This window comes from Gopherus flavomarginatus, chromosome 9 (assembly GCF_025201925.1).
Source record: "Gopherus flavomarginatus isolate rGopFla2 chromosome 9, rGopFla2.mat.asm, whole genome shotgun sequence".
In the NCBI taxonomy this organism is placed as follows: domain Eukaryota; kingdom Metazoa; phylum Chordata; order Testudines; family Testudinidae; genus Gopherus; species Gopherus flavomarginatus.
The window spans coordinates 76801512-76828104 of record NC_066625.1 but is presented as its reverse complement, the minus strand read 5'-3'; the positions used below and the strand labels follow the sequence as shown (position 1 = coordinate 76828104).

Sequence of the window (26593 nt, the reverse complement as noted above, 5' to 3'; positions counted from 1 at the left end):
GCCCGGCCGCCGGACACCCACCTTGCGGCTCAGCAGGCGGGACTGGCGCTGCTTCTCCGCCTCGCTCAGCGCCCTCAGCCGCCGCTTCAACTCCGCTCGCAGCGCTTGTTTGGCGGCTCGCAGCGCCGCTGCCATCTCGCTGGACTCGCCCCCCAGGCCGCGTCCCTCCCCTCGGCTCTCCATGCGCAGAATGAGCCCCCGGCTCTTCGCTGCTCTGCGCGCCGCCTCCCTCCCCCGCACGCAGCGCCCCCTCCCCCGAGGCCTGCTTCTCGCGGGCCCTGGGCGCTAGAGATCTCAGAGCGATCCCCAGCGCCGCGGCCCAGGTCCCCGCTGCTTGATTGGTTCTGGTTCCCCGTGCCCAGGGGGCTCTAGAGCGCCGAGCGCCCCGCTACCCAGGGGGCTCCACAGCGCCGAGCCCCCCGCTGCCCGATTGGTTCTGGTTCCCTGTGCCCAGGGGGCTCCACAGCGCCAAGCTCCCCGCTACCCAGGGGGCTCCACAGCACCGAGCTCCCCGCTGTCCGATTGGTTTCTGGTTCCTCGTGCCCAGGGGGCTCTACAGCGCCGAGTGCCCCGCTACCCAGGGGGATCCACAGCGCCCAGATTCCTGCTGCCCGATTGGTTCTGGTTCCCCGTGCCCAGGGGGCTCCACAGCACCGAGCCCCCCGCTGCCCGATTGGTTTCTGGTTCTCTGTGCCCAGGGGGATCCACAGCATCCGCAGGCCGCCACTCCCCAGGGGGATCCACAGGCACCCGGGTCGCCACTGCCCAATTAGTCTCTGGTTCCCCATGCCCAGGGAGATCCCCAGCGTCCGCAGACCCCACTGCCCGATTGGTTTCTGGTTCCTCATGCCCAGGGGGATCCCCAGCGTCCGCAGACCCCCACTGCCCAAGGGAATCCCCAGCGCCCAGGCCTCCGCTGCCCAGGGGGATTCCAGTAGGTTCCCTGTGCCAGAGGGATCCCCAGTGCCCACACTCCTGCTGCCCAGGGTGTTTCTGACTCCAGGTGCCCGGCACCCAGGTTCCCGCTGCCCACAGTGCTCTTAGGCTGCTCACATGCTGAGGGTTAAGCCCCTGGAAGTGTTTGCAGGACAGGGACCTAATGGCAAGGCGATACATGGGTCCAATGTGGTTTTGTAATGTAAACACTTCGTAGCTGTTTTTAATGTGTATTACCGCCTTTAAAACATGGAAGCTCTTGCATAGGACTCTTCTGGAACAAAAATGATTAAAGGTCTAGAAAACATAACCTATGAGAGAAAATTGAAAAAAATTAGTTTGTTTAGTCTGGGGAAGAGAAGACAGGGAAGGGTGATAAAAACAGTTTTAAAGTACTTGAAAGGTTATTACAAATAAGAAAGAGAAAAATTGTTCTCTTTAACCTCTGAGGATAGGACAAGAAGCAATGGGCTGAAATTGCAGCAAGGCCAGTTGAGGTTGGATGTTAGGAAAAAACTTCCTAACTGTCAGGGTGGTTAAGAACTGTAATAAATTGCCTCAGAAGGTTGTGGAATCTCCATCACTGGAGATTTTTAAGAGCAAATTAGACAAACACCTGTCAGGGATGGTCTAGATCAGAGGTGGACTAACTGGCCCGCGGGCCACATCTGGCCCGCGTGACCGTCCTGCCCAGACCTTGAGCTCCCAGCTGGGGAGGCTAGCCCCCTGCCCCTCCCCTGCTGTCCCCCCACACCCTCAGCTCGCCTGGGCAGCGGGTAGCATAGCTGTGAGAAACACTGGCCTGCCCCGGTGCTCTAGACTGCGCGGTGGCATGGTTGGCTCCGGCCAGGTAGTGCAGCTGCCAGTCCTAGTGATCTGAGTGGCATGGTAAGGGGGCAGGGAACAGGTGGGTTGGATAAGGGGCAGGGGGTCTCGGGGGTGCAGTCAGGGGACAGGAAACAGGGGAGGTTGGCTAGGTGTCGGAGTTCCAGAGGGCCTGTCACGATGCGGGAGTGTGGATAGGGGTTGGGGGAGTCGGGACAGGGAGCAGGGGAGGTTGGATAGGGGGTGGGGTCCCAGGGGAGTGATTGGCCCGCACCACTTCCAGCAGCTCCCACTGGCCTGGAGCAGCAAACCGCAGCCACTAGGAGCCACGATCGGCTGAACCTTCGGACGTGGCAGGTGAACAAACCGGCCCTGCCCATTAGGGGCTTTCTCTACACAAGCGGCATCCCAAGTTTGGGAAACACTGCTCTACACCAACATGCTACACAAAGATGGACTACAAGCCATCGGGAATAGCATCCCTGATACCATCACGGCAAACCTGGTGGCTGAACTTTGTGACTTTGTCCTCCCCCACAACTATTTCAGATTTGGGGACAATTTATACCTTCAACTCAGCGGGACTGCTATGGGTACCCGCATGGCCCCTCAGTATGCCAACATTTTTATGGTTGACTGAGAATAACGCTTCCTCAGCTCTCGTCCTCTTTCACCCATACTCTACTTGCGCTACATTAATGACATCTTCATCATCTGGACCCATGGGAAGGAGGCCCTTGAGGAATTTCACCAAGATTTCAACAATTTCCACCCTATCGTCAACTTCAGCCTGGACCAGTCCACAGAAGAGGTCCACTTCCTAGACACTACAGTGCTAATAAGAGATGGTCACATAAACATCACCCTGTACTGGAAACTTACTGACCACTATACTTACCTACATGCCTCCAGCTTCCATCCAGACCACATCACATGATCCATTGTCTACAGCCAAGCTCTAAGATACAACCGCATTTGCTCCGATCCCTTCAGATGGAAACAAACACCTACAGAATCTCTATCAAGCATTATTTAAAACTGCAGACTACCTGGTGAAGTGAAGAAACAGATTGACAGAGACAGAAGGGTACCGCAAAGTCACCTACTACAAGACAGGCCCAACAAAGAAAGTAACAGAACGCCACTAGCAGTCACCTACAGTCCCCAACTAAAACCTCTCTAGCGCATCATCAAGGATCTACAACCTATCCTGAAGGATGAACCTTCATTCTCACAGACCTTGGGAGACAGGTCAGTCCCTCACCTACAGACAGCCCCCCAACCTGAAGCAAATACTCACCAGCAACTACACACTGCACAACAAAAACACCAACCCAGGAACCAAACCCTGCTACAAACCTCGGTGCCAACTCTGTCCACATATCTATTCAAGGGACACCATCATAGGACCTAACCGCATCAGCCACGCCATCCGAGGCTCTTTCACATGCACACCTACCAATGTGATATATGCCATCGTGTGCCAGCAATGCTCCTCTGCGATGTACATTGGCCAAACTGGACAGTCTCTATGCAAAAGAATAAACGGATGCAAATCTGACATCAGGAATCATAACATTCAAAAATCAGCAGGAGAACACTTTGGTCTCTCTGGTCACTCAATAACAGATCTAAATGTGGCAATTCTTCAAAAACAAAAACTTCAAAAACAGACTCCAGCGTGAAGCTGCAGAACTGGAATTAATTTGCAAACTGGATACCATCAGATTAGGCCTAAATAAAGACTGGGAGTGGTTGGGTCATTACAAAACTCAAATTTAATTTCCTCAATACTAATTTCTCCCTACTGTTACTCACACCTTCTTGTCAACTGTCTGTAATAGGCCACTCTCTTACCACTTCAAAAGTTATTTTTCCTTCCTTGGTATCCTGCTGTGAATTGATTTATCCCGTTAGGTTGACCCTCACACTTGGTAAAGTAACCCCCATCCTTTCATGTATTTATACCTGCTCCTGTATTTTTCACTTCATGCATCTGATGAAGTGGGTTCTAGCCCACAAAAGCTTATGCCCAGATAAATTAGTTAGTCTCTAAGGTGCCACAAGGACTCCTCGTTTTTGCTGATACAGACTAACATGACTACCACTCATTAAACATAAATGTGCATTTAGGGTTATGCAAATTACTGTCTATCAAGATTCAACAAGGCTTTGCTGACTCTTGTGGAAACAGCCACATTGACATTTAGATACTTAAAATCAAGGAAAATTAGACTCCACACTTGAACTTTAGGCCAAATTCTGCTTGCTGTGTAAATCTACTGCCATCAACTCAAGTTTTACTTTAAAAAATGTGTGCAAAAAAAAGTAGGTTTGGGGATTTTTTAGTCTAAAAAATGTATCTATTTTCCTCCCAAAATAACTGAAAACCTGGTGACTAGAGATTCCTCAAATAAGAAACAGAAAACCACCAATTACTAATAATAAAAAGACAATTGCTCGACTCATTGAAACATGAGTAAATCTGAGATGCAAATTCACCAGATTCACTCTAAGACGTGTGCTGCCAGGCAGACTTTCATCACCAACTCTCATTCTGACCCGCGATAGTCTCATAAGAACGGCCATACTGGGTCTGACCAAAGGTCCATCTAGCCCAGTCCTATCTTCCGACAGTGGTCAATGCCAGGTGCCCAAAGGGAATGAACAGAACAGGTAATCATCAAGTGATCCACCCTCTGTCGCTCATTCCCAGCTTCTGTCTCCCCTCCCTTTCCCCCTCCCTCCTCAGCCTTTTCTGTGGCAGGCTGCAAGAGGGGCCTCAGTGGAAGTCATGACCTGCTCTCCTTCCTGTTGGGTCTCCATTTTAGTTGTCAAGGGAACAGATAAAGGAAGGCCATTAATGCTCTTTTGGGCAAAAAGAGTCTGAAGGGAAGGGACAGACTGCCCAAGAGAGAACTGCTGCAGGAAATCTCCCCATCCCCAGAGGGAAGACAGGTTTGGGGTGGATTGAGAAACTGGAGAGCCATTCAAGAGCAGCCTGGCTCCAGTGAGAGAAGCAGCTGCTGGGGGGCGGGAGGAGTAAAGAGCTGCTGAACATTTGAACAATCCACCTCTGGCCCCAGTGACAGAAGTTGTGGCAGCAGTAGGCGAGAGGAAGAGGAAGTTCTGGCAGTAATAGGAACGATTCTGGGTGAGCTCTGAACAACCGAGAGCAGTATACAGTGGACGCTGAGGTGCACTGTCTCACCATTTGTTTTGCTGTAGAAGTTTGAATTCCCAGGCACTATCTTTGCAATAGTGCATTCTGCACAGGGCCAAATCCTGAAGTCCTTACTCAGTCCTGGGAGATTTGCCTGAGTAAGGGCCTCCAGCTATGGTCCCTAATGTCAAGAGGAGCAACGCAATATGGTTTACACATGCAGCGCATGCAGAGTTGCAAACAGATAACAGCACTGATTGCAGGGGCTTTGCTCAGGTCAGCTCTGTGCTTTTATCAAGCACTTAGTATGCTCATTATTCAACTCCCCCACCCTACCCCACCTCTGTAGACACAACTCACATCACCATATCTGTCTGCCAGCCACTAGGGCTGAACTGTGTTTTCTGAGACCTCCATTAAGATGTTCCTGAGCAGTCAGCAGGTGTCACTATTGAACAGCAAAATGTCAACCCTCCTGAACCCCTCTCCCCCCTAATTTCCAGGAGCTAATCGATTGCAGAAGAAATGGCAGAAGCTGATACTGACACTCTCCTAAAGGGATGAAAGGTTTCTCTTCTTTCTGACTCATCTCAGCACACACAAAAATAAAATAAAATAAAATAAAATAAACAAATATTATTTACCATCAGATGGGAAAGTAGTGAGGACATTACTTTTGTACAATATCTGCTATTGTATGTGAGGTTATTTAGGGGAAATGGGCTTATTTTGCAAGAATTGACTTTTGAAGAGCACAAAAAATGTCACAGAATTGCCCCAGTCCTCGGAAAGCCTTCAGTCCTTCCTAGCATTTTGCATACAATTAGCTAACTCCTCAGCAGATCTGTGGACTGTTACAGAATATGGAATTGTTTGACCTGAAGTAACTTGGGAGTTCGGCATACCACTGTTTGAATGATACAGACATTTAAAGGGATTTGCTCAAATGATAGTGTCAGCCTTGTTTTCTCCTTTATATGGGGAAACCACAACTACATACATGCTAGGGTGAAAGTCTTCACTCCAATCTCCACTGTGTATCTCTGATGGTGTTCTGCACTGCATGGGAATATTGAACTAAAGAAGAATCGTTGTTTGTCATCAGTAATTATATGGCTTTTAGCCCATTTGCAGATAAGGCAACAGAGGATTATATATTTCACAGAAACTTGAATCACCTGACATTCTATTCTGTAACGTGTAGTGTTTTGAAAACTGTGTTACAATCGTAGGCTGCCCTTTACATAATGGGGTTTTTCCCCTGACCTTGCTTGCAGGTTAGGATCTGGGCCTAGCAGCAGTCAGTCTGAAGATACCTCAGAGTAAAGTGTGGTGAGTTGTGCCTCTCTTTTAGGGAGTAACCTGCTTTGTCTCTTTTGTGTGTGTGTGTTATTCTTCTGAATTCTAAGAAATAAAGTTGTGTTACGTTGCAACCTTTCAGCAAGAGTACTTTATGTTTTTATCTAACTTCTCTGAGTGTATGTCATGAACATAACATAGAGGACAGTGGTGACAAGTACACACAAGCACTGGCACAAGACCACCCAATTTACACTTGGGGCAGTCCACACATAGAACAAGGGAACCTGCATTATAGTTTCTCTGCAGAATCCTTATAAGTCTTGTCCCTGACTAGCTCAATGAGTCTGCCTAGATGTGAGAGGAGAAAAATGGAAAATGTCCTCCACTGTTGTGTAATGCCTCCAGGCAGGTCTGCTTATGCCCCATTTAACAGTTCAGTGAGTGGCTGGAATTTGAGACTTGCCCAAGTTTTTGCAGCTGGCTGACCCTAGAAACAGGCCCACAGACAGGATTCTCTGTAAGTCCTATTACTTCACTGTACCAGAGATTCTTCTGTAGCTGAAATGGTAGAGACCAGTGTTTCAAGTAGTAAGGTCATACGTTCTGTTCTCTATTGTGCTATTTAGTTCATAGATGGAGCTATACCAGAGGTGGGCAAACTACAGCCCGCAGGCCACATCCGGCCCACGGGACCGTCCTGCCCAGCCCTTGAGTTCCTGGCTGGGGAGGCTAGCCCCCGGCCCCTCCCCTGCTGTCCCCCCTCCCCCGCAGCCTCAGCTTGCCATGCCGCCAGCGCTCTGGGTGGCGGGGCTGCGAGAGCTGCCAACCTGCTCTGGTGCTCTAGACTGCGCGACGGCGTGGCTGGCTCTGGCCGGGCAGCACAGCTGCCAGTCCTGGTGCTCTGAGTGGCATGGTAAGGCGGTGGGGAGCGGATGGGTTGGATAAGGGGCAGAGGGTCCTGAGGGGCAGTTGGGACAGGGAGAAGGGGGCAGCTGGATAGGCATGAGAGTCCTGGGGGTCCTGTCAGGGGGTGGGGATGTGGATAGGGGTTGGGGCAGTCAGGGGACAGGGACCAGGGGCGGCTGGATAGGGAGTAGGGTCCCAGGGGGTTGGTTATGGGTAGGGGGTCCCAGGAGTGGGCAGTCAGGGGACAAGAAGCAGGAAGGGTTGGATGGGGCGGGAGGGGGGAGGGGCCAGGCTGATTAGGGAGGCACAGCCTTCCCTACCTGGCCCTCCATACAGTTTTGGAACCCCAATGTGGCCCTCAGGCCAAAAAGTTTGCCCACCCCGATCTAGATAATACTTAGTCCTGCTATGAGTGCAGGGGACTGGACTAGATCAGTGGTTCTCAAACTTGGGCCGCCACTTGTTCAGGGAAAGTCCCTGGCGGGCTGGCCAGTTTGTTTACCTGCCGCATCCACAGGTTTGGCTGATCGTGGCTCCCAATGGCCACGGTTTGCCACTCCAGGCCAATGGGGGCTGCAGAAAGCAGCATGGGCTGAGGGACGTGCTGGCTGCCCTTCCTGCAGCCGCCATTTGGCCTGGAGCGGCAAACCGTAGCCAGTGGCAGCCACGATCGGCCAAATCTGTGGATGCGGCAGGTAAACAAACTGGCCCGGCCCGCCAGGGACTTTCCCTGAACAAGTGGCAGCCCAAGTTTGAGAACCACTGTACCAGATGACCTCACGAGGTCCCTTCCAGTCCTATGATTCTGTGATTCTGGCCGCCCATGAGACCCCAACCCACCCATTCTGACTGCAAATCCTTGTAAGCTTGAAATCAGCCTTGGCAGCTCTTCTGGTTTTATCACCACTGGTGCAGAGGTTGATGTTTTTAAACCTGTAGCTTTTGGAGTCGAGTGCTCACTAACAGTCTCTGCTTTCAGAAACTTCTAATCCTCATGGTTCCAAAGAACAGTTTGAAAATGTGAACCAAGTGCACCCTAAAGAATCAGAAGCCAGTCAACTAATTAAAATCTTGTGATTTGCAAGCCAATCTCATGATTTGACTTCTGATTTTAGAATGCCTGGAGATTCACTACTGTGAGAGTTTTTTTAATGATTCAGACTTTAGCATCTACTACTAAAATCAACCAATTGAAAATGACTGTCAAAAATACTTTGGAAGATGTCAGGGGCCTATGTTGCTTCTGTCTGATGTATGAAGAGACCTGAAAGATACTTTTTAATGTACTGGGGGGCTTGCTACTCTGTTAGAAATACTGCTCCAGATTCACTGGCCTGCCTCAGCTGTGCTCAGCACAGGACCAGAGGCAGGTGGCAAAGATGGTTTAATGTTACCCCCCAACCATAATTTAGAGCAGTCTGAAGTTGACTGTTGTGTTTGTAGAAAGGCGTCCCATCCAACACTTGGTTGCAAATCATTTTTGCCTAGTGTAAACAGAACATCATAAAGAAATCATCCCATCATGATTTTGCTATCCAAAGGGGGAGTAGAACGTAATATAATTTAACAGCCATTGACCAAGTGATTCCAGTTCTCATACTGACTAAATGACAACTGAGGGAGAGTAGGAGACAGTGTCTGGAACGCTAGGGGAATTTTGTGAGTTACAGGAATGGATGATGGCTTTTTTTGTCAGTGTGGTTCTTCCCTTTCAGTATGTCTCAGCAGTTTCTGTGGCCTGCACTGTCTTGCATCACGCCTGTCAGGAACATGTATTAACTCATGCAACAGTCTCCCAAGGAAAGGGGCATAAGCGTCATCACTTGGGGCATTTAAAATATCTGACCAAACACTAGTAAATACAATAATGATCAATGCTCCATTGGTAGGAAAATGGGATTAGGTGATCTGGTAGGTCTCAATACCATCATGTGCTGCAGTGACATTCTTATACTACCTGACCACTATACTGATGTATTCATCTTCTGTGCTGTTCCACTGCCGTTTGACTGCCCTTTCCTCCAGCAACAGAGCATTGTCTGCTGCTCCAGTATTTTGCCTGACAGTTGAAGTGATGTCTTCAATGGTTGTGGTATAGATGCACTGCAGATGTGGTGGTGCCTAACGTGATGTCAGTAACCAAACAACGTCAGTAGTGTTCTACACAATTGAGGCAGTAGCATTAAAATATACAAGTATACTTAGATATCACATAGAAATCAAGATATACCAGTGTAACTGAATCCCTTCACTGACTTTCTTCTCTGTTGTATCAAATGTTAGCTACTTGTGTTCACTTTCAAAGCCCTTCACGACCTATCTCCACCCTACCTATCATCTTTCATTCACTATCAAAAGAGTGACTTCTGCCTCCAGTTGGCTCATAAGGCCCGCCTCTATTGACCACTTGTTAAATTTTCAAACAAGCATCTTTGTGCTTTCTCCTATGCTTCCCCTCAGCCTTGGAAAAAATTCCCTGTAAACATCTGCAAAACAAACTCATTATCCTCCTTCAAAACTCTCCTTAAAAACTCTTGCTGTGAGGCCTACAAAAACTTGACAATGGTTAGGCTGTTGGGGTGCTGAAACTACTGCTTCTCATGCTGATCAGTATTGTCTCATTGTTTCCCTGAACTCCCCATCTCTCTGTATCTAGCTGCTGTCTATTGTCTTGTACGACTGTAAGATCCTTGGGTCAGGGTCTGTCATTTCTAGCACACTGGAGTCCCGTTCCAGGTCTAAGGTTCCTGGAAACTATGATAATACAAAGAATGAATAATAAAATAATAAAAAGAGGTACCAGATATACTAGCTGTTCTTTTTCATAAATCCAGAGCAGCTATAGATTTTGTTATTGGTGAAGATAGTCCCTAGTCCCAATGGATCACTTAGCTGATAATCCTAGCTTCCCTTATTTAAACCCATGTTTTAGAGATGAAAGACAAGTGCTAAAACCATTACATGGTCTATCTGTAATTCTATGTCTATATAAAAGGTGAAGTCTGGTTTTGTATATTTAATATACAAGTTATACAAGTTAAGTTATTAGACAAAAAATGAACTTGTATTTTTCCATTGGGACAAAATATACCTAAAGATTGTCAATGAATGTGTCATTTAGTTGACAGAGAAAGTTCACAAGGAGCGCTAACTACAAATCTTTAAACACTTAATTTACAACCACTTTGTTCACAATTAGCAGTATCGTCATTTTTGATTCCCTGCTGCTGATCTACAATCCCTAGGAATTACTGAAGTTCTTTGCCTGTACAATAGTAATAATAGTGACAACTAAGATAAACATTGAGAATTGTGTCTGAAGGTGAACTGAATGACCAGGGTCAGTGACTTAGTGACCAGGATTCCTGTAGGAAAAGACAATGTACTGCAGAAACTCCATGAGGTTCATCAAATAAAGCTGGATTTGCACATCCCAGGGATGGCAAGGATCCACATGGAAGGCATGCCATGTTATCTAGAGCCCGGGCTATCTTTGAAGGTGGCTTTCCACCTCTTTGTGCTCTAAAGAGTCCTCCTTAACATTCTCGAGGAGCTGTACTATCTGTAACCATTCCCTTGCAGCTCTGCAGTATCCCATCTTCCAGTGAGAAGAGAAACTGTAGAGGGAGCTAATACTGCTTGTAACTTTTTCTAAACACTTGAGCATTTTCTATCAAAAAGCCACCACGTCACATAGAGAACATGCCCTCCAAGAGCAACTGCTTGCCTTCCTGCTATGGCACATCCAACACTACAGAACCATGCTTATATAGAGCGCTCTCAGAGAAGAGGTGGCATGGCAAGGAACCACTGTTCCCCACCCATATGTACTTGGTGTTTCCTACCCTGGTTCACTCCCTCCGTTCCTGTAAGGGAGACCAGCAAGTCCCAACTCTTATTAGCTATCCAGGCGAATCCTAGGGTCCTAGTAGTTAAAGAAAAGGTCTTTTAGTTAGCATAAGTTGAAATCTTTAACAATCACTATATGAAGTCAGAGAGCAAGTGTAAGACTTGAGTCAGTACAAATGTGTCCACCTTTGACAAGGAAAGCCAAGAAATCCATTAGAAGGTGTTCCTGTGACTTTTCAGAGGCTCCTACTTCATTCACTAAATGTATCCCCTAAATATGTAGTACTGTACTGCCATCCAAATCTGATCCATATATATTATTTAATCAAGTTCTAACAGGCTGCTCATACACAAGCTGACAGATAATGCACCAAAAATACTGCAGACTAACTTGTAAACAAGTCTTTTTATTGACTTCAGTGGGCTTTGGATCAGGCCCATACTGCCTAGATTTGCACCTATGCCCACTCTTACTTTACGAGGTGATTTAACTCAGCTGAATAGAAAAAAAATGTTTTTTCAGAGATGAAACTTGGTAAAAATAAACTTTCAGCCTAAGTATATGTTTATATTTTAATATATTTTTCCAAAAACCCATTGGTCACATTTTAATTATAGAAGATGCAAATAATTTATTGATTTCAAATAAACTTTTTTCATGTGGCCATTTAAAAGCATCTCTTTAAACAAATAAATCAAGTGGTCATTGCAGGTGGAAAGAACACCATGCATATGAAGAACCTTTTTAAAAACAGAAATTATTACACAGATGCCATTGTACTGATTAGTAAATACATACACACATTTTAAATTGCTGGTCCCAAGTGATCATTTGATCCATCTCATGAATTTGCATGTACTTTCATGAGTGAGTGTTTTACCCCCTTTATTTAAGAAGTCTACTGCTGATAAAGTAAACAACAAAATGCAATAAAGTAAGAAATTTAATTCACAAAATTTTTAAAATTCAGAATTAAAACTGATAGTGCTCCTAACCCATAGGATTATATGTAGGTGAAACAATGCATGTCTTTGAAGGTGCATCAGAGAAGATAGACACTGAACTGCTCTCTGTCTCTCCTAGAGGTGTTCTCTCCAGGTCAGGGCTGAGGCATATTGGGAGTCAGTTCTGTACCTTTTCGATAGCAGGAGGACTCCAGTCTTTACTGTTGTCAAATAAGCCAGCACCTAAACATTTACTAGTATATATATAAATTAAAATATAATGTAAGCAAGAAAACATGTCCTTAATTCTAGAAGGCTTTTTCATTTTCCTCTTGCTTGAAGAAAGCCACTGTAATGTGTCTTGTGGCAACATCCAGTTTACGTGGGGAAGGCTGATCTCCGTCTGGTCAATAGTACTGACTGAAGAAGGAAAAAGCATCCATGATTTTTGCTTTAATATTGAATAAGGACAGCCATGATCGTTTTTCCTCAAACATAGTTAGGAAGCCATTTTCCTATGGAGAAGAATATGTACAGTCTGGTTATAGCTTTAAAATAATGAGCTTGTGAAAAATGCACCATTGTTTCATGATCGCAGGAGGCTTCCAGTTCAATAGAGCTGTTGAACCTTTATTCCCATAGACGCAGGTTTACAGACAACTACCTCAGAAAAAGATGAACTGGGCTTTAAAAACAATAGCTGAAGCTATTTGCAAATCATGCAAAGCCTGTTTCATCTCCAGGTCATAACATGGCCAAATGTGCTCCCTCCCTGCCTACTCCCTTCTGGAGAAGGTTCGTTATTTAGGTTGGATTTACACTTTGTGGTTCGGGCTCATTTCTGCAAGTAACATAACTGTCCGTGCTTCAGTTTTAATATGCTTATAAATATTCCCCCTTTAAACTTTCTCTTTCTGGTGTTATGAGGTACTTCTTGAAAATTCCAGATATAGTGAGAAAAAAATGTCAGGAATAGATGGTGATCTTAAACAGGTTTGACTGAAAGAGGCAGGCAAAGAAGCTTGTATAAACATGATGTATGAAGCACCACTAACTCACTACAACTGTTACCCAACAGAAATAGAGCAAGAGCAAGCTAGAGAAAAGTGTGGGAAAGGATAAAGACAGTAGTAAATGGGGACAGCTGAGAAAAGAGAAAATAAGCCTGATTCTGAGCTCATCTACAATGGTATAAATCAAGAGTAATTGCACTGGGAGAAGAATTGGGCCCAAAGAGGCGATATGAAGAGAAAGTGACATTTGCATATATATACATGCACAAAATACCAGGGGATCTCAGGCTCTGATGGCATTTACCATCAACTTCCCCAAAACTCCTACAGAAAATCAGGTTTGCGTGATGAAACCCTGCAAAGCAGAAGAGCGGAGTTTCCTACAACTTTCCTCTGCATCAGCACAGGAACTTTCATTAAATGGTCATATATATGAAGCTGGAAAAAGAAACCTATTGTTTGTCAAATACTTTACTTGTATTTGTAAAATAACCATGGGGAAGTCCTAGGAATATCTCAGCCAATTTCTACTCACACAAGTAGTCTCAGTGCATGAATAAGGCAAGAAGGATTTAACTCCAATTGTATTTAATTATCAGACTGTACAACTAAATTGACAGAGGATGAAAACCTGGCTGTATGGAGCTCAGTGGCAGAACTCCCATTGACTTCAATGTGGACAGGATTTCACCTATAAAGATTTGCCTTTCCATTGACTTCAGAAGGCTTTGGATTAGGTTGGTCATAGCATTATTACTGTGTCCTTTCACTTTAATTTCAGTTTGGAAAGTGTAGTATAAAAATGATTCAGGGCTTACTTTAGTGGTTTATACTGTCACAAGCACCTTAAAAAGGTCTTGTATTTTCCTCTAATTTAGGTCTGAAGCAAGATATTTGCTTTAAGTCTTAAGGAAGAATTCAAGTTATAAAAGTTTTAAATAAAGCAAATGATAAAGCCCTGGCTAAGTTGTCAATTCTTTTTGACAGTAGTTAAAAGAACATTTTAAAAAAATTTATTAATGAAAATTCTTCTGATCTAGATAGCAGTGAAAAATGGTTATAAAATACAGCACTGAAACTTACCCAACCTCCATTTGCCTCTATCCACTCAGCCTTGGTGTTTATAATGTACTCTGTGATGAAATAAGAAATCTGCTTTTTATTTTCTCCTGTAAGCTGAACTCTGTGTTCTTGAAGCTTCTTAGAAAGAATTCCTCCAAACATAAATATTGTCAAAATCCGTCCCCAGTTAGTGTTTCCATCAGCAAATTCTTTATCCATGACTTGAGTGAAAATTCTTCTGGCAGCATCTACAGAGGTAATATCAAATGTGTCCAAACATGGTTTCAGACTCTCTTCATTTTCCTTTTGCAGAAAGGATGCAGCGTGTCTTAAGACATGAGCAACTCTGCTTGGGGCTGGTCCAAGCTGTGGTTCCTGAAGAACGTATTTCAGATAATCTTGGACTAAATAGTAAACATAGCAGTACTCAGAGCTTTCCATTTAGAAGCAGGCTCAGAGCAAAGCACAGCCTTTGACCAGTGTGAAACTAAGAGTGTGAAAGTAAGAGCTGAACTAAATAACTACAAGCTAGGCACTTGCATCACAGAAGTTCCTGTAAATCTTCCTTAAATGAATGTGTGGGTTGTGGCTATGAGTTCAGAAATGAAAGAAAAATTCTGACTGAGGTCAAAGAGTACAAAAAAACCACCCCTTTATTCTGAATGATGTATCATGCAGGAAGTGAGGCCTTACAAGAATACATTAGTAGGGGCCACATCCTCACCTGGTGTAAATTGGTGTAGCTTCAACGGGCCTGTGCTGATTTACACCCATTGAGGATCTGCCTCATTTTGCTTTTTAAAAGAAAAGTGCACACTATTGGAACATGCAACTCTTGAGAAATATTCTGCCACTGGCAGTGGCCAATGCTTCACTCTGGACTGCTTGGACATGGTGACTAAATCTTCCCTATTAGTGATAAGAGGGAACCCCAATCTGGTATATCTTTCCTCTTGCCTATGGAAGAAGGGAGTGTCAGCTCTATAAGATTATACCTCTGCCCTTATTCTCACAAAGCCTTCATGTGAGTGAAGATCAGGCTCTGACAATTGAAATGAAGTGACTGTGACAAAGTTCTTCCCCTACACAACTCCTCCTTCTCTCAGAGAATCCAGGTATAAGAGAATATTCATCCAGTCAGCATTAAGTGATATGGCCTACTGCACTGTGAACACACACACACACACATACAAATTACAGGGGTTTTTACTGGGCAGCAGCTGAGAACAAGATATCGGTGCTTCTAGTGTCAACAGGGTGCTTGGGAGGCAGGAGAAAAGAGGAGGGTCTCTGAATGGTAGGGGCCAACAACCATGCTTTCCTCTACCTCTGACTTGTCCAAAAAGACATCCTTCAAAAGCCAAATCCTAATGAGGAAAATAGAAAGGAGCGTAAACTCTGGCAAATCCAATATAAAATCCTGTATAGGGCAGGCCAAGAAAGAATCTGAAGAGCAACTAGCTAAGGACACAAAAACTAACAGCAACAAAATGTTAAGTATATCAGAAGTAGAAAGCCTGCCAAATAGTCGAGGGGACCACTGAACAATCGAGCTGCCAAAGGAGCACTCAAGCAAGAGAAGGCCATTACGGGGAAGCTAAGTGAATTCTTTGAATCAGTCTTCACTGCAGAGGATGTGGGGCAGATCCTCACACCTGAGAGATTTGTTTTAGATGACAAATCTGAGGAACTCTCCCAGATTGAGATGTGAGTAGAGGAAGTTGTGAAACAACTGATAAATTTGTTCCAAAGGAACTCATGAAATTGCAGAACTATTAACTGTAGTATGTATTCTGTCATTTAAATCAGCTTCTGTACCAAATGATTGTAGGGTAGCTAATGTAACGTCTATTTTTAAAATGGCTCCAGAGGAGTTCCTGGCAATTACAGCAGGCCAGTAACCATGTGGCAAGGGTGATTAGGTTCATGTAGTGAACCTGAACGTTCAGACAGCCTTTGACAAGGTCCCTCACCAAAAGCTCTTAACCAGAGTAAGCTGTCATGGGGTAAAAGGGAAGGGCCTCTCATGGATCAGTAACTGGTTAAAAGTTAGGAAACAAAGGGTAGGAATAAATGGTCAGTTTTCACAATTGAGAGAGGTAAATATCAGGGTCCCTCAAGGGTCTGTAGAGGGACCTGTGCAGTTCAGTATATTCATAAGTGGTCTGGAAAAGGGGGTGGCAAAATTTGCAGACAATAAAAAATTACTCAAAATAGTTAAGTCCAAAGCTGACTGCAGAGAGTCACAAAGGGATCTCACTAAACAGGGTGACTGGCAATAAACTGGCAGATGAAATTCAATGTTGATAAATGCAAAGTAATGCATTTGGAAAACATAATCCCAACTATACATACAAAATGATGGGGTCTAAATTAATTGTTACTGCTCAAGAAAGAGATCTTGGAGCAGAGGTGACCCATGGGCTTTTGAGGGGCCTAAGTGACTTCCCCTTCTAAATTAATGAAAATTATTAATACTTCAGAACCAACCTGTCTGAGAGCATAAATGATTAATTTATGTTATTGTCAAGCAAAAGACGGTTTGGTTTGCTCAGTGGTGTGCTGCCACCTGCCCGCAGCAAGCATTTCTGCATGCACAGAAATGTTCCAGCAGTATAGGAAATAATGTCACAGCAGTTATCTGTTCAGGGTTTCTGTGTCTTGCGTCTGTTTGTATGCACAGTGAGGAACAGAAACACAATGGTATTTGTGCTCACCCACTGCCTCTCAGTATAAATGATTAGGTGATTTTTTTATTCTTATTTTATTTTTATTTTTTGCATCTCTCAGCATATTCAGTCAGTCTAGAAACCTTAAACACTTCAGTTCCAAAGTTTTGGAATGCTCATCTCCTTAAATTTCTCTTCTCCTAATCTTTACGTGACAGAGAAATAGAAGAGGAAATAGCTGCAGTAGGGCAGCAGTTCTTAAGACAATTGAACCAGTTCACCAGACTGTGGGCAGGGGCCAGAATCTGTGCTGCACCTCTCAGGAGATGAAGCACAGATAGCACAGCCCGAGGGGTGGGGCTAGGGTGAGACCAAGCTACTCTTGCCCCTCACATATTCTGGGATAATGTGCAGGGCAATGTGGATCCCAGCATAGAAGGGCTCCTCGAACTTGTAACAGCTTCTGCACAGCTGCCATTGGGCTTTAGTGGAGCCCACCATTGCTAGGAGCTGAGCACTCTAGCCATTCCCCCTCCTGTCCCTGAAACAATCCATCTGCTCTCAGCATGCCCATACACCAGAGACTAAGGATGGGCAGTATAAGGCTACATATGCTGCTCCTGTTCAGCCCCTGCACAGAAAGAATTCTTGTGCGGGTCCCCTTTGCACTCTGTCCCCTTTGCAACCTCTCTCCACCACTAGAATGGCATAAAGATGCCAGGGCACGGGGGTGGTGCTGGCTGTACTGCTCATTGCCTGCCACCTCCCACTAACCAGTATATAGCCTAATCCACAATGCAACTCATCTTTTTCCAAACCCAGCCTCATAATCATGAGGTGAGGCAAGGCAACATACTGGGTCCCAGAACCAACATTCATCATTAAGATGGGGAGATGGAGCTTGGTGTGGTTGGTAACCAGGGGACACTGTTCCGGAATGTTCCTCTATGTATGGCTTTGTCCTGAGCCATCCCTCACCTCCTTTCCAGATTTTTACTCAGCACTGAGCCAGTTTGAATGATCCCTATATCTTACCAATGGTGAAACAAGCAATATACACATCTCTTCAAGCTCCCCTTGCAGGGGAGCATGACTGAAGCCCTGTTAGAGCCCTACAAATCCTCCACAAAGATTTCATGCGTCACTGGTAAAACCCTCAGGCTCCAGCCAAATTCATTTTGGTATTCTAAATACCCATCTCACCATGGTACTATGTGGCAAAGGAACAGGCTTGCAGGAATCAATGTCATTATAAGACATGTCTCATGTTGCAGCAAAGAGCAAAAGCAAATTTTTCAAACACCTCAAAGTTTTAAGATTCTTAAATCTTTAGTTCGGGTTTGGCCTATTATAAAAACAAGGGAAATTTGGACACCTGCAAAGTTCACTTGCAAGTGGATCAGTAGCATTGGTTCAGGTCTACATCTAACAATATTGCCAGCAGGGGAGAGAGAGAGTGTTATTGCAGTCTGAAATGCATTAGAGCTGGGCTGCATGCATGAGCATGAAGGTACTTTACATGGTGACTTGTCAATAGATAACTCCTGCCGCATGTAAGCCCTATTTCAGCAAACTACTTAAGCACATGCTTACCTTTAAGCATTGGGTGAGATTTTTCAACGTCACAAATGGGAAGTAGGTGCACAATTCCCAAGAATTTTAAATGGGATTTGAGTGCCTAACTTCCTGAAGTTTCTTTAAGAGTCCCAGCCACTGACCTCAGTGGGACTATTCGCATATTTAAAGTAAGGCATATGCTTGAGTATCTTGCTGAACTGGGCGTAAGATACTATTTCTATTTTTATAGAACAGGTTTAAATAGCCAATGCTAAAAACATAACTGAGTTTGAAATTTAATTGTACTTAATACTAAAAGTTTGTATATAAGTTGTAACAGCTTGTGATGGGGGATCAGCTCACCAGACCACATCCCGTAGTGGTTCAAGTCCAGGGTTGGCAGTAGGGGAACCAAGGCCCTCATGCTCCACTGGGTTCCAACCCAGGGTCCTGGGGCAGGCAGTTCATGTGTGCAACCTGCGTAAGGGTACCACCCAGCCTACTTCCCCAGTCACTTCTTACTGCATCCCTGCCTCTCCAGAGTCATGGTGAAGGCCTGGCTATTGGCCAACAACATATTCCACCAGAAAGAGGGTCAGGAGGTTCCTTCCCAACTCACAAGCAGATGTTCAACTCTCTTCTGCAAAGGGCTGCAGTTCTGAGTTGAGGTCTGCTTTGGGGCAGCATGAGGCTCCTGCTGTATTCCAGCAGAAGCTACTAGGAAAGTCTTCTCCTTTCTAGTATCAGAGGGTAGCCGTGTTAGTCTGGATCTGTAAAAGCAGCAAAGAATCCTGTGGCACCTTATAGACTAACAGAGGTTTTGGAGCATGAGCTTTCGTGGGTGAATACCCACTTCCTCAGATGCATGTAATGGAAATATCCAGGGGCAGGTATATATATGTGTGCTAGCAAGCAAGCTAGAGATAACGAGGTCAGTTCAATCAGGGAGGATGAGGCCCTGTTCTAGCAGTTGAGGTGTGAAAACCAAGAGAGGAGAAACTGGTTCTGTAATTGGCAAGCCATTCACAGTCTTTGTTCAATCCTGAGCTGATGGTGTCAAATTTGCAGATGAACTGAAGCTCAGCAGTTTCTCTTTGAAGTCTGGTCCTGAAGTTTTTTTGCTGCAGGATGGCCACCTTAAGGTCTGCTATAGTGTGGCCAGGGAGGTTGAAGTGCTCTCCTACAGGTTTTTGTATATTGCCATTCCTAATGTCTGATTTGTGTCCATTTATCCTTTTCCGTAGAGACTGTCCAGTTTGGCCGATGTACATAGCAGAGGGGCATTGCTGGCATATGATGGCGTATATTACATTGGTGGATGTGCAGGTGAATGAACCAGTGATGGTTCACCCAAGGCCTGTGAAAGTGTGGGATCATTGTCCAGGATGGGTTGTAGATCCTTGATGATGCGTTGGAGGGGTTTTAGCTGGGGGCTGTATGTGATGGCCAGTGGAGTCCTGTTGGTTTCTCTCTTGGGTTTGTCTTGCAGTAGGAGGCTTCTGGGTACACGTCTGGCTCTGTTGATCTGTTAACCTTGGGTGGCAGGCCAATCCTTGCCCACAGACAACCTGCCAACCTGAAACATATTCTCACCAGCAACTGCACACCACACCATAATAACTCTTGCTCAGGAAACAATCCATGCAACAAACCTCGATGCCAACTCTGCCCACATATCTACACCAGCGACACCATCACAGGACCTAACCAGGTCAGCCACACCATCACTGGTTCATTCACCTGCACATCCACCAATGTAATATACGCCATCATATGCCAGCAATGCCCCTCTGCTATGTACATCGGCCAAACTGGACAGTCTCTACGGAAAAGGATAAATGGACACAAATCAGACATTAGGAATGGCAATATACAAAAACCTGTAGGAGAGCACTTCAACCTCCCTGGCCACACTATAGCAGACCTTAAGGTGGCCATCCTGCAGCAAAAAAACTTCAGGACCAGACTTCAAAGAGAAACTGCTGAGCTTCAGTTCATCTGCAAATTTGACACCATCAGCTCAGGATTGAACAAAGACTGTGAATGGCTTGCCAATTACAGAACCAGTTTCTCCTCTCTTGGTTTTCACACCTCAACTGCTAGAACAGGGCCTCATCCTCCCTGATTGAACTGACCTGTTATCTCTAGCTTGCTTGCTAGCACACATATATATACCTGCCCCTGGATATTTCCATTACATGCATCTGAGGAAGTGGGTATTCACCCACGAAAGCTCATGCTCCAAAACCTCTGTTAGTCTATAAGGTGCCACAGGATTCTTTGCTGCTTCTCCTTTCTACTGACCACCCAGACTGAGCTGTGCTGCACCCTTTTAAGCCCCGGCATGGCTGGACAGAGCCTCTTATGACCAGAGTTGCTCCTTGTTCCCCAGAGTGGGGTTTGTACACACCATCACACAGCTAGTGATTCAGAAATCAAATATCTTCCTTTAGAAGATAGAAAATATATTCTTTTAACAAATCCAGTCCTTCATCACTCTTCTATAATATCCTTTCTGTTCACAACACTATAAAGAGGGCTGTATCAATACCAGTACTTCCATTATAAATCAGTATTGATAGAGGTTCGTAGCTCATCCTTCAAGTGTGCTTGTAAGAAAAACTTTATAATCAGGGTTTCAGTCCAGGAGCACATTTGTTTTAAATTGTCTTGAACTATTCTGAGTTATTAAAGAGCAGAAACATTCAAATGTACTATTGAGAGATACTTCTTACTCTTTAAACCATCCAAATCTGTTTTAAATTTAAATTATGTTTAAAGAGATAAATCTCGAATGTGGTTTTACTAATTTTGATATGTTGAAAATAAAGCATGTAGCGTATTAAACTACAGTCATGAACCCTAACTCAGAAAGTTTTCAAGAATTTTATTGCCTTCCTATATGTATCTTTGCATGAAAATATCAAGATGCTAATCTCTAATGTTTACATGCTCTTTTCAAAAACCTGTAATCTACCCAATAGATCAGAAACAGGTGAAACTACTTTGCACTTTCAATTTCTGTAACCCCTTTCTTCCTAGAGTCTCAAAGCATTTGAGGTGAAATTCATTCCACCCATATATAGTCTGAGAATTGAGACTCTATATAAGCAGGATGAAATCCACAGAATAACTCGTGATGTGGTTTAGGTTTTGCGCAGAAAAAATACATGCGGGGTAGTCTGCCCCCTGAGCAGCCACACCAGTTTGCCTTTGTGCTCCTTGCATGTTGCAGAAATGATCTCTGCATCAGCCTCACATAAACGACTTCAGAAGGATGCTTTGGGGATGGGTCAGTGAACCCAATAGCTTATGCAACCATTAGGGATAGATTATTTTCAACATATAGAGATTATGCGTAAATTGCTGCAAATAATAGCAAGAAATTGGCTATATATATATTTGTATCCTTGTGTTTATTGTGATTTTCTGCTCTTCCAAAGAGCATGCTGTGATGGCACTCCTCTTTACCCAGGAGATGGTGAATACAAATAGCTAACTAATCTATCTGTCTAGGTATTTATACTACACTCATCACTGTGTTATTGAGCACATAGAAATACTCTCGACTTCATAAAAGTAAAAGATATCCTATAAAACAAGAGTGAAGCAAAACTGGTGCTTGATGCTTTGCTTACCAGTTACACAAACTAATGGGCATTCTTTAACTATAGCAAATGGAAATTTGCTTCAGAGCAAAAATCAAATGTCCTAACAGACTCTCTTTTTGTATCACTTAGCTTCAACGTGCATTATGTTTTTATCTATATTTGCCCATCACTTCATTTTCATATTTAGGTCCCTATTCAGTTAGAAACTTAAGCACAAACCTAACTTTAAGCATTACAATAATGAGACTTAAGCATATGTTTGCATTTAAGCTGAATTTGGGCCCCAGTGAACTTTTGTCCTTTAGAAAGGCTAGTTCTTTAGGAGTTTTCTAGTCTTTTCAACATAACCCCATTGCTGCCTGTTATTGACTCCTAGTATTACGTATTATTGTACAATGGCAGCACCTAGATGCCTCAGTCAGGGCCCCGTTGTACTTGGCAATGGACACTTCACAAATTTATATCTAAAAGGTGGTGCCTGCCCTGAACCATTTACAAGCCAAGGACATGAGCTTATAATTCATTGCATGTGGACAGGCTGCTAAGCCCACAAAGAGCCCCATTGCCTTCAATGAATTGCAGGAGCAGGACCTTAGTGTTCACTCATCATGCAGCAATTGTGATTCACATTTAATTATGAGTCAGTTTTTAAATTGTTTTGATAAAATATCAGCACCAAGGAAATTCAGTAGCAACAAAGGAATGGGTGATAATTTTGTAGTCCCACATTAATCCACACAATACCTATAAATCTTTTGCAAACCTGCTTTGCACTGATTTGGGGCTGGAATCTTTGCAGATAATGGAGGGGTAACACCAGATATTTTCAACAGGTGGAGATTATGCATAAAGTGCTGCAAATTATAGCAAGAAATTAGCTGTTTTTCCAATGATTCCCCAGACTGTGCCTTTTATTGATTTCATTAGGAGTTTTACAGTAGATTTAGAGCCATGCAAGCTTCACAAACTCAAATCCAGATTAAGGCTGGAGTGGACTTTTGCACCTGTGCAGAACCCTTGACATCAAAGTAGCTCTGCACTGACTGACCCCGTGTGCCTGAGTGGTACCACATTGACTTCAGTAGCTCCAGCTGCCAGGGGACAGGAGTCCACTTGCATGGAGCTAAGTGGAGCCTAAAGTGATAGATACGTTAGAGAAAGGGACCTTAATTCAAGCTCTTTTGTGTTTTCCCATATACTCCTGATTTTGCACTAAGACATCACATCATGGCACAATATTATACTCAGCAGCCATGATGAATAACATGTTCAGTGTTATCTGGTTTATTACAGCACAATCTGAAAGAACATGAATTATTGAACCAAACAGGCTTTTTTGTTATCTGTGTTGGACAGCTGTTAATCATCCAGTGAGAAAATACAGGTCTGATGTGCAACCACTCAAGTAACTTAAACAATAGCATCATCCTTGTTTCTTCTTTAGATTTAATTTTCCTTTGGAGATTTTACAATGAATGATAAATCTGCTTTGAAATGGAGATCTCTGATCCAAAAAACCCCCTTTATTAGTTGGCTTTACATTTATCCTCTACATATTCTTGAGCAAGTAAATAAGCAGTGAAGTTCGGAGGGAAGTTCCTTTCTCTAGTTGTCTAAAGAGGATGGAAAGTCTGGTCTCAGTTCTATACAATTGAGTGGGTAGGCTGACGGTACTGGAAGAGGCTTGTGGTCTGAACAAAAGCTGGGCAGCCAGGAAACCTTGAGTTCTCATATCACACAATTGACTCAGAACATCGGGATTCATTCAATTGTCAGATTTCCTGCATGACTTTGAGCAAATCATTTGATCTCTCTCTGCCTCAGTTCCCCCATTTGCAAAATGAGAATACTAATATTTATTTTCTTCCACCTTTGGCTGAAGTCAGGGAGGCTCCATGCGGAGCTGGAGTGTGCCCACATGCCGTCAGTTACAGAGTTGGGGCCTTGAAACTTCAGATCTTCCAGGCAGAGACTGTTCCTTACTCCGTCTGTCAATCCAGAACCTGACACTGTGGGGCCCCAACCTCACTGGGGCCTTTAGGTGCTACTATAAATATATAGAATAGACATTTCGCTGAAAATTAAAGTGATATTCTTGGCATCTTTTCATATCTATACATTAAATCTCAATTCTCACCTCTGATACTGCATAGATTACAGGTTGCTTTGCCACAGTGATGATGCAGAATTCCTCAAGGTTTCTTAGAGCAGTGGTTTTCAACCAGGGGTATGCGTACTCCCAGGGGTACGCAGGGTACCTCAACTCATCTAGATATTTGCCTAGTTTTACAACAGGCTACATAAATAGCATTAGCAAAGTCAGGACAAACTAAAATTTCATACAGTGACTTGTTTATACTGCTTTATATACTATACACTGAATTATAAGTACAATATTTATATTCCAATTGATTTATTTTATAATTATATGGTAAAAATGAGAAAAAGCCATTTTTCAGTAATAGTGTACTGTGATACTTTTATATTTTTATGTCTGATTTTGTAAGCAACTAGCTTTTATGTTAAGTGAAACTTGGTTTATGCAAGACAAATCAAACTTCTGAAAGGGGTACAGAAGTCTGGAAAGGTTGAGAGCCACTGTCTTAGAACTTATGTTTTGGTTAAGACACCAAAGAAGACTGAACATTTAGGGGCACTCTGTAAGACAAACTTAACAAGCCCATCTTTTAAAATCACACTTCTTCCCTACTAAGGTTTACCAGCTGTAAAATTATTCCGTTAAACTGTGTTACAGCACTTCAAGGTGATTCATTCTCTTACATATTGAACTTTGCTCCAAGATGCTTGTTCCTATATAACAGCTACAAATATTCTTCTTCTGTTTAACCACTTGTGGTTAAGATAGTTTTGTACAATCTGGAAATCTTTGTGGACCAATTTGTCCAGTGTAGCAACATCTGTTTTTGGTGCTACTTGGTAATCATGCCTTTTGCACAATAATGGTTCATATTCATTCAAGGTCAATTTATTTACTGGACAGCTCAATGCTGTTGTTACCAAATTAATTTTTTGGATAGCCTCCCAAATTCAGTGAGAAAGTGAGGTTTAATAAATGACAGAAATATTGACCAAAAAAGTGCACTGACCTAGGTACAAAGAGGACAGGTGACTAGATGATCATAATGGTCCCTTCTGACCTTAAAGTCTATGAAAGCCCAAAGTTCAGTATACTGAACTTTAAAAAAAAAAGGTGACTTTGACAGAGGGCTGGATGTTTGAGGGAGGAGAAGAGGAGGAATGGAAAATTACAATAGAAACATAGGAGTAACAAGAGGGAAAACAGTGGCGGAACCTGCACCATATCTTAGATGTCTATGCGCAAATGCACCAAAATATCTGTTGGGAAAATAACACAAAACACAGTATGTCCAATAAGTTCTTGGAATGTGGTGGGGACAACTTGTTTCAGGTGGTGGAGAAAGTAACCAGGGAAGGGTGCAGTCATTTTAGACTGGATTTTGACTAACAGGGAAGTGATTAGTTGTGAAACTCAAGGTGGAAGGAAACTTGAGTGAAAGTGATCATGAAACAATAGGCTTCATGATTATCTAAGGCAAGGAAGGAGTGAAAGCAGAAGAGTAAGGACAAGGGAATTAAAAAAAGCCTACTTTAACAAACATGGAGTAGTTTGGGTAGGTAAAGCCCACGGGAAGAAAATCTAAGGGAAACAGGAGTTCAGGAGAACTGACAGTTTCTTGAAGAGACAATATTAGAGGCATAACAGCAAACTAACTGGTTGCAAAGGAAAGATGGGAAGAATAGCAAGAAACCGATATGACTACATCAGGAGCTCTTGAATGCCCTGAAAATCAAAAGGGAATGTTTTAAAAAGTGGAAAGATGGACAAATTGCTAAGGATGAGTACAAAAAAAAATAGCACAAGCATGTAGGGACAAAATCAGAAAGGTTAAAGCACAACATGAATTATACCTAGCTAGAGACATAAAAGGCAATAAGAAGAGGTTCTATAAATACATTAGGAACAAGAGAAAGATGAATGAAAGTGTAGGTCCGCTACTTAGCAGGGAAGGAGAGCTAATAAAAGATGACACCAAGAAGGCTGAGGCGTTTAATGACTATTTTGCTTCAGTCTTCTCTTAAAATGTTAATTGTGAATGGATACTTAAAACAATTAATATTAACAAGAAGCAGAAAAGAACACAGGTCAGAATATGGAAAGAACAGGTTAAAGAATATTTAGGTAACTTAGATGTATTCAAGTTGGCATGGCCTGATGAAATTCATCCTAAGGTATTTAAGGAACTAGCTGAAGCAATCTCAAAAACATTAGTGATTATCTTCAAGAACTCACGGAGGATGGGTGAGGTCCTAGAGGAGTGGAGAAGGGAAAGCATAGTACATATATTTCAAAAGGGGAACAAAGATAATCGAGGGAATTGTAGACCAGTCAGCCTAACTTTGAAATCTGGAAAGATAACGGAGCAAATTATTAAACAACCAATTTGTAAGCACCTTGTAATACAGTGATAAGTAATAGCCAATATGGATATGTCAAGAACAAAGCATGCCAAACCTACCTAAGATAAGGAGACTGGCCTAGCAGATGTGGTATGCATGAGGCATACAAGGTGGCTATTACTAATATGCAACTGGTTACTCTGCAAAGGAAATCTTGCTCTTTTGATTGTGATGCATTCATTCTCTGCAGATACAGAGGTGTACATCAACAATCTGTCTGATCGTCAGACCCAGCTCAGCCTTCATCTGAGTCCA

At 43.6% G+C, this 26593-nt stretch overlaps 2 protein-coding genes across 4 annotated transcripts in view; both read right to left on the bottom strand.

Moving 5' to 3' along the window:
• The window catches only part of MTHFS (methenyltetrahydrofolate synthetase), a 78735-nt gene that overhangs the window by 26636 nt on the left and 25506 nt on the right, over positions 1-26593 (bottom strand). Inside the window, exon 1 of one of the 2 annotated variants that reach the window (XM_050967836.1) lies at positions 22-220. The exons of the other annotated variant lie outside the window; for it this stretch is intronic. Coding sequence (XP_050823793.1) covers positions 22-183 — 162 coding nt within the window. The 5' untranslated portion in view covers positions 184-220. Of the gene's footprint in view, positions 1-21; positions 221-26593 lie in introns of those variants that run through there. 2 annotated transcript variants of the gene reach the window in all.
• BCL2A1 (BCL2 related protein A1) lies at positions 11541-14501 on the bottom strand. 2 transcript variants are annotated; one of them, XM_050967842.1, is made up of 2 exons: positions 14023-14501; positions 11541-12346 (listed from the first exon to the last, which is right to left on the bottom strand). In XM_050967842.1, exons 1-2 carry the CDS (start codon positions 14440-14442, stop codon positions 12305-12307), a joined length of 462 nt encoding a protein of 153 aa, XP_050823799.1. In that variant the 5' UTR covers positions 14443-14501; the 3' UTR covers positions 11541-12304. The 2 variants fall into 2 exon arrangements, with proteins under 2 accessions (XP_050823799.1, XP_050823798.1); XM_050967841.1 differs by having other exon boundaries at positions 11541-12441; positions 14023-14496.

What these genes read in the sequence shown, in the direction of transcription:
- BCL2A1 (XM_050967841.1), bottom strand. Translation starts at nt 14,442, where the DNA reads ATGGAAAGCTCTGAGTACTGCTATGTTTACTATTTAGTCCAAGATTAT. An exon ending in TAGAGGCAAATGGAGGTTGG is followed by an intron (nt 12,442 to 14,022) that starts GTAAGTTTCAGT and finishes TCTTCTCCATAG; the next exon opens with GAAAATGGCTTCCTAACTAT.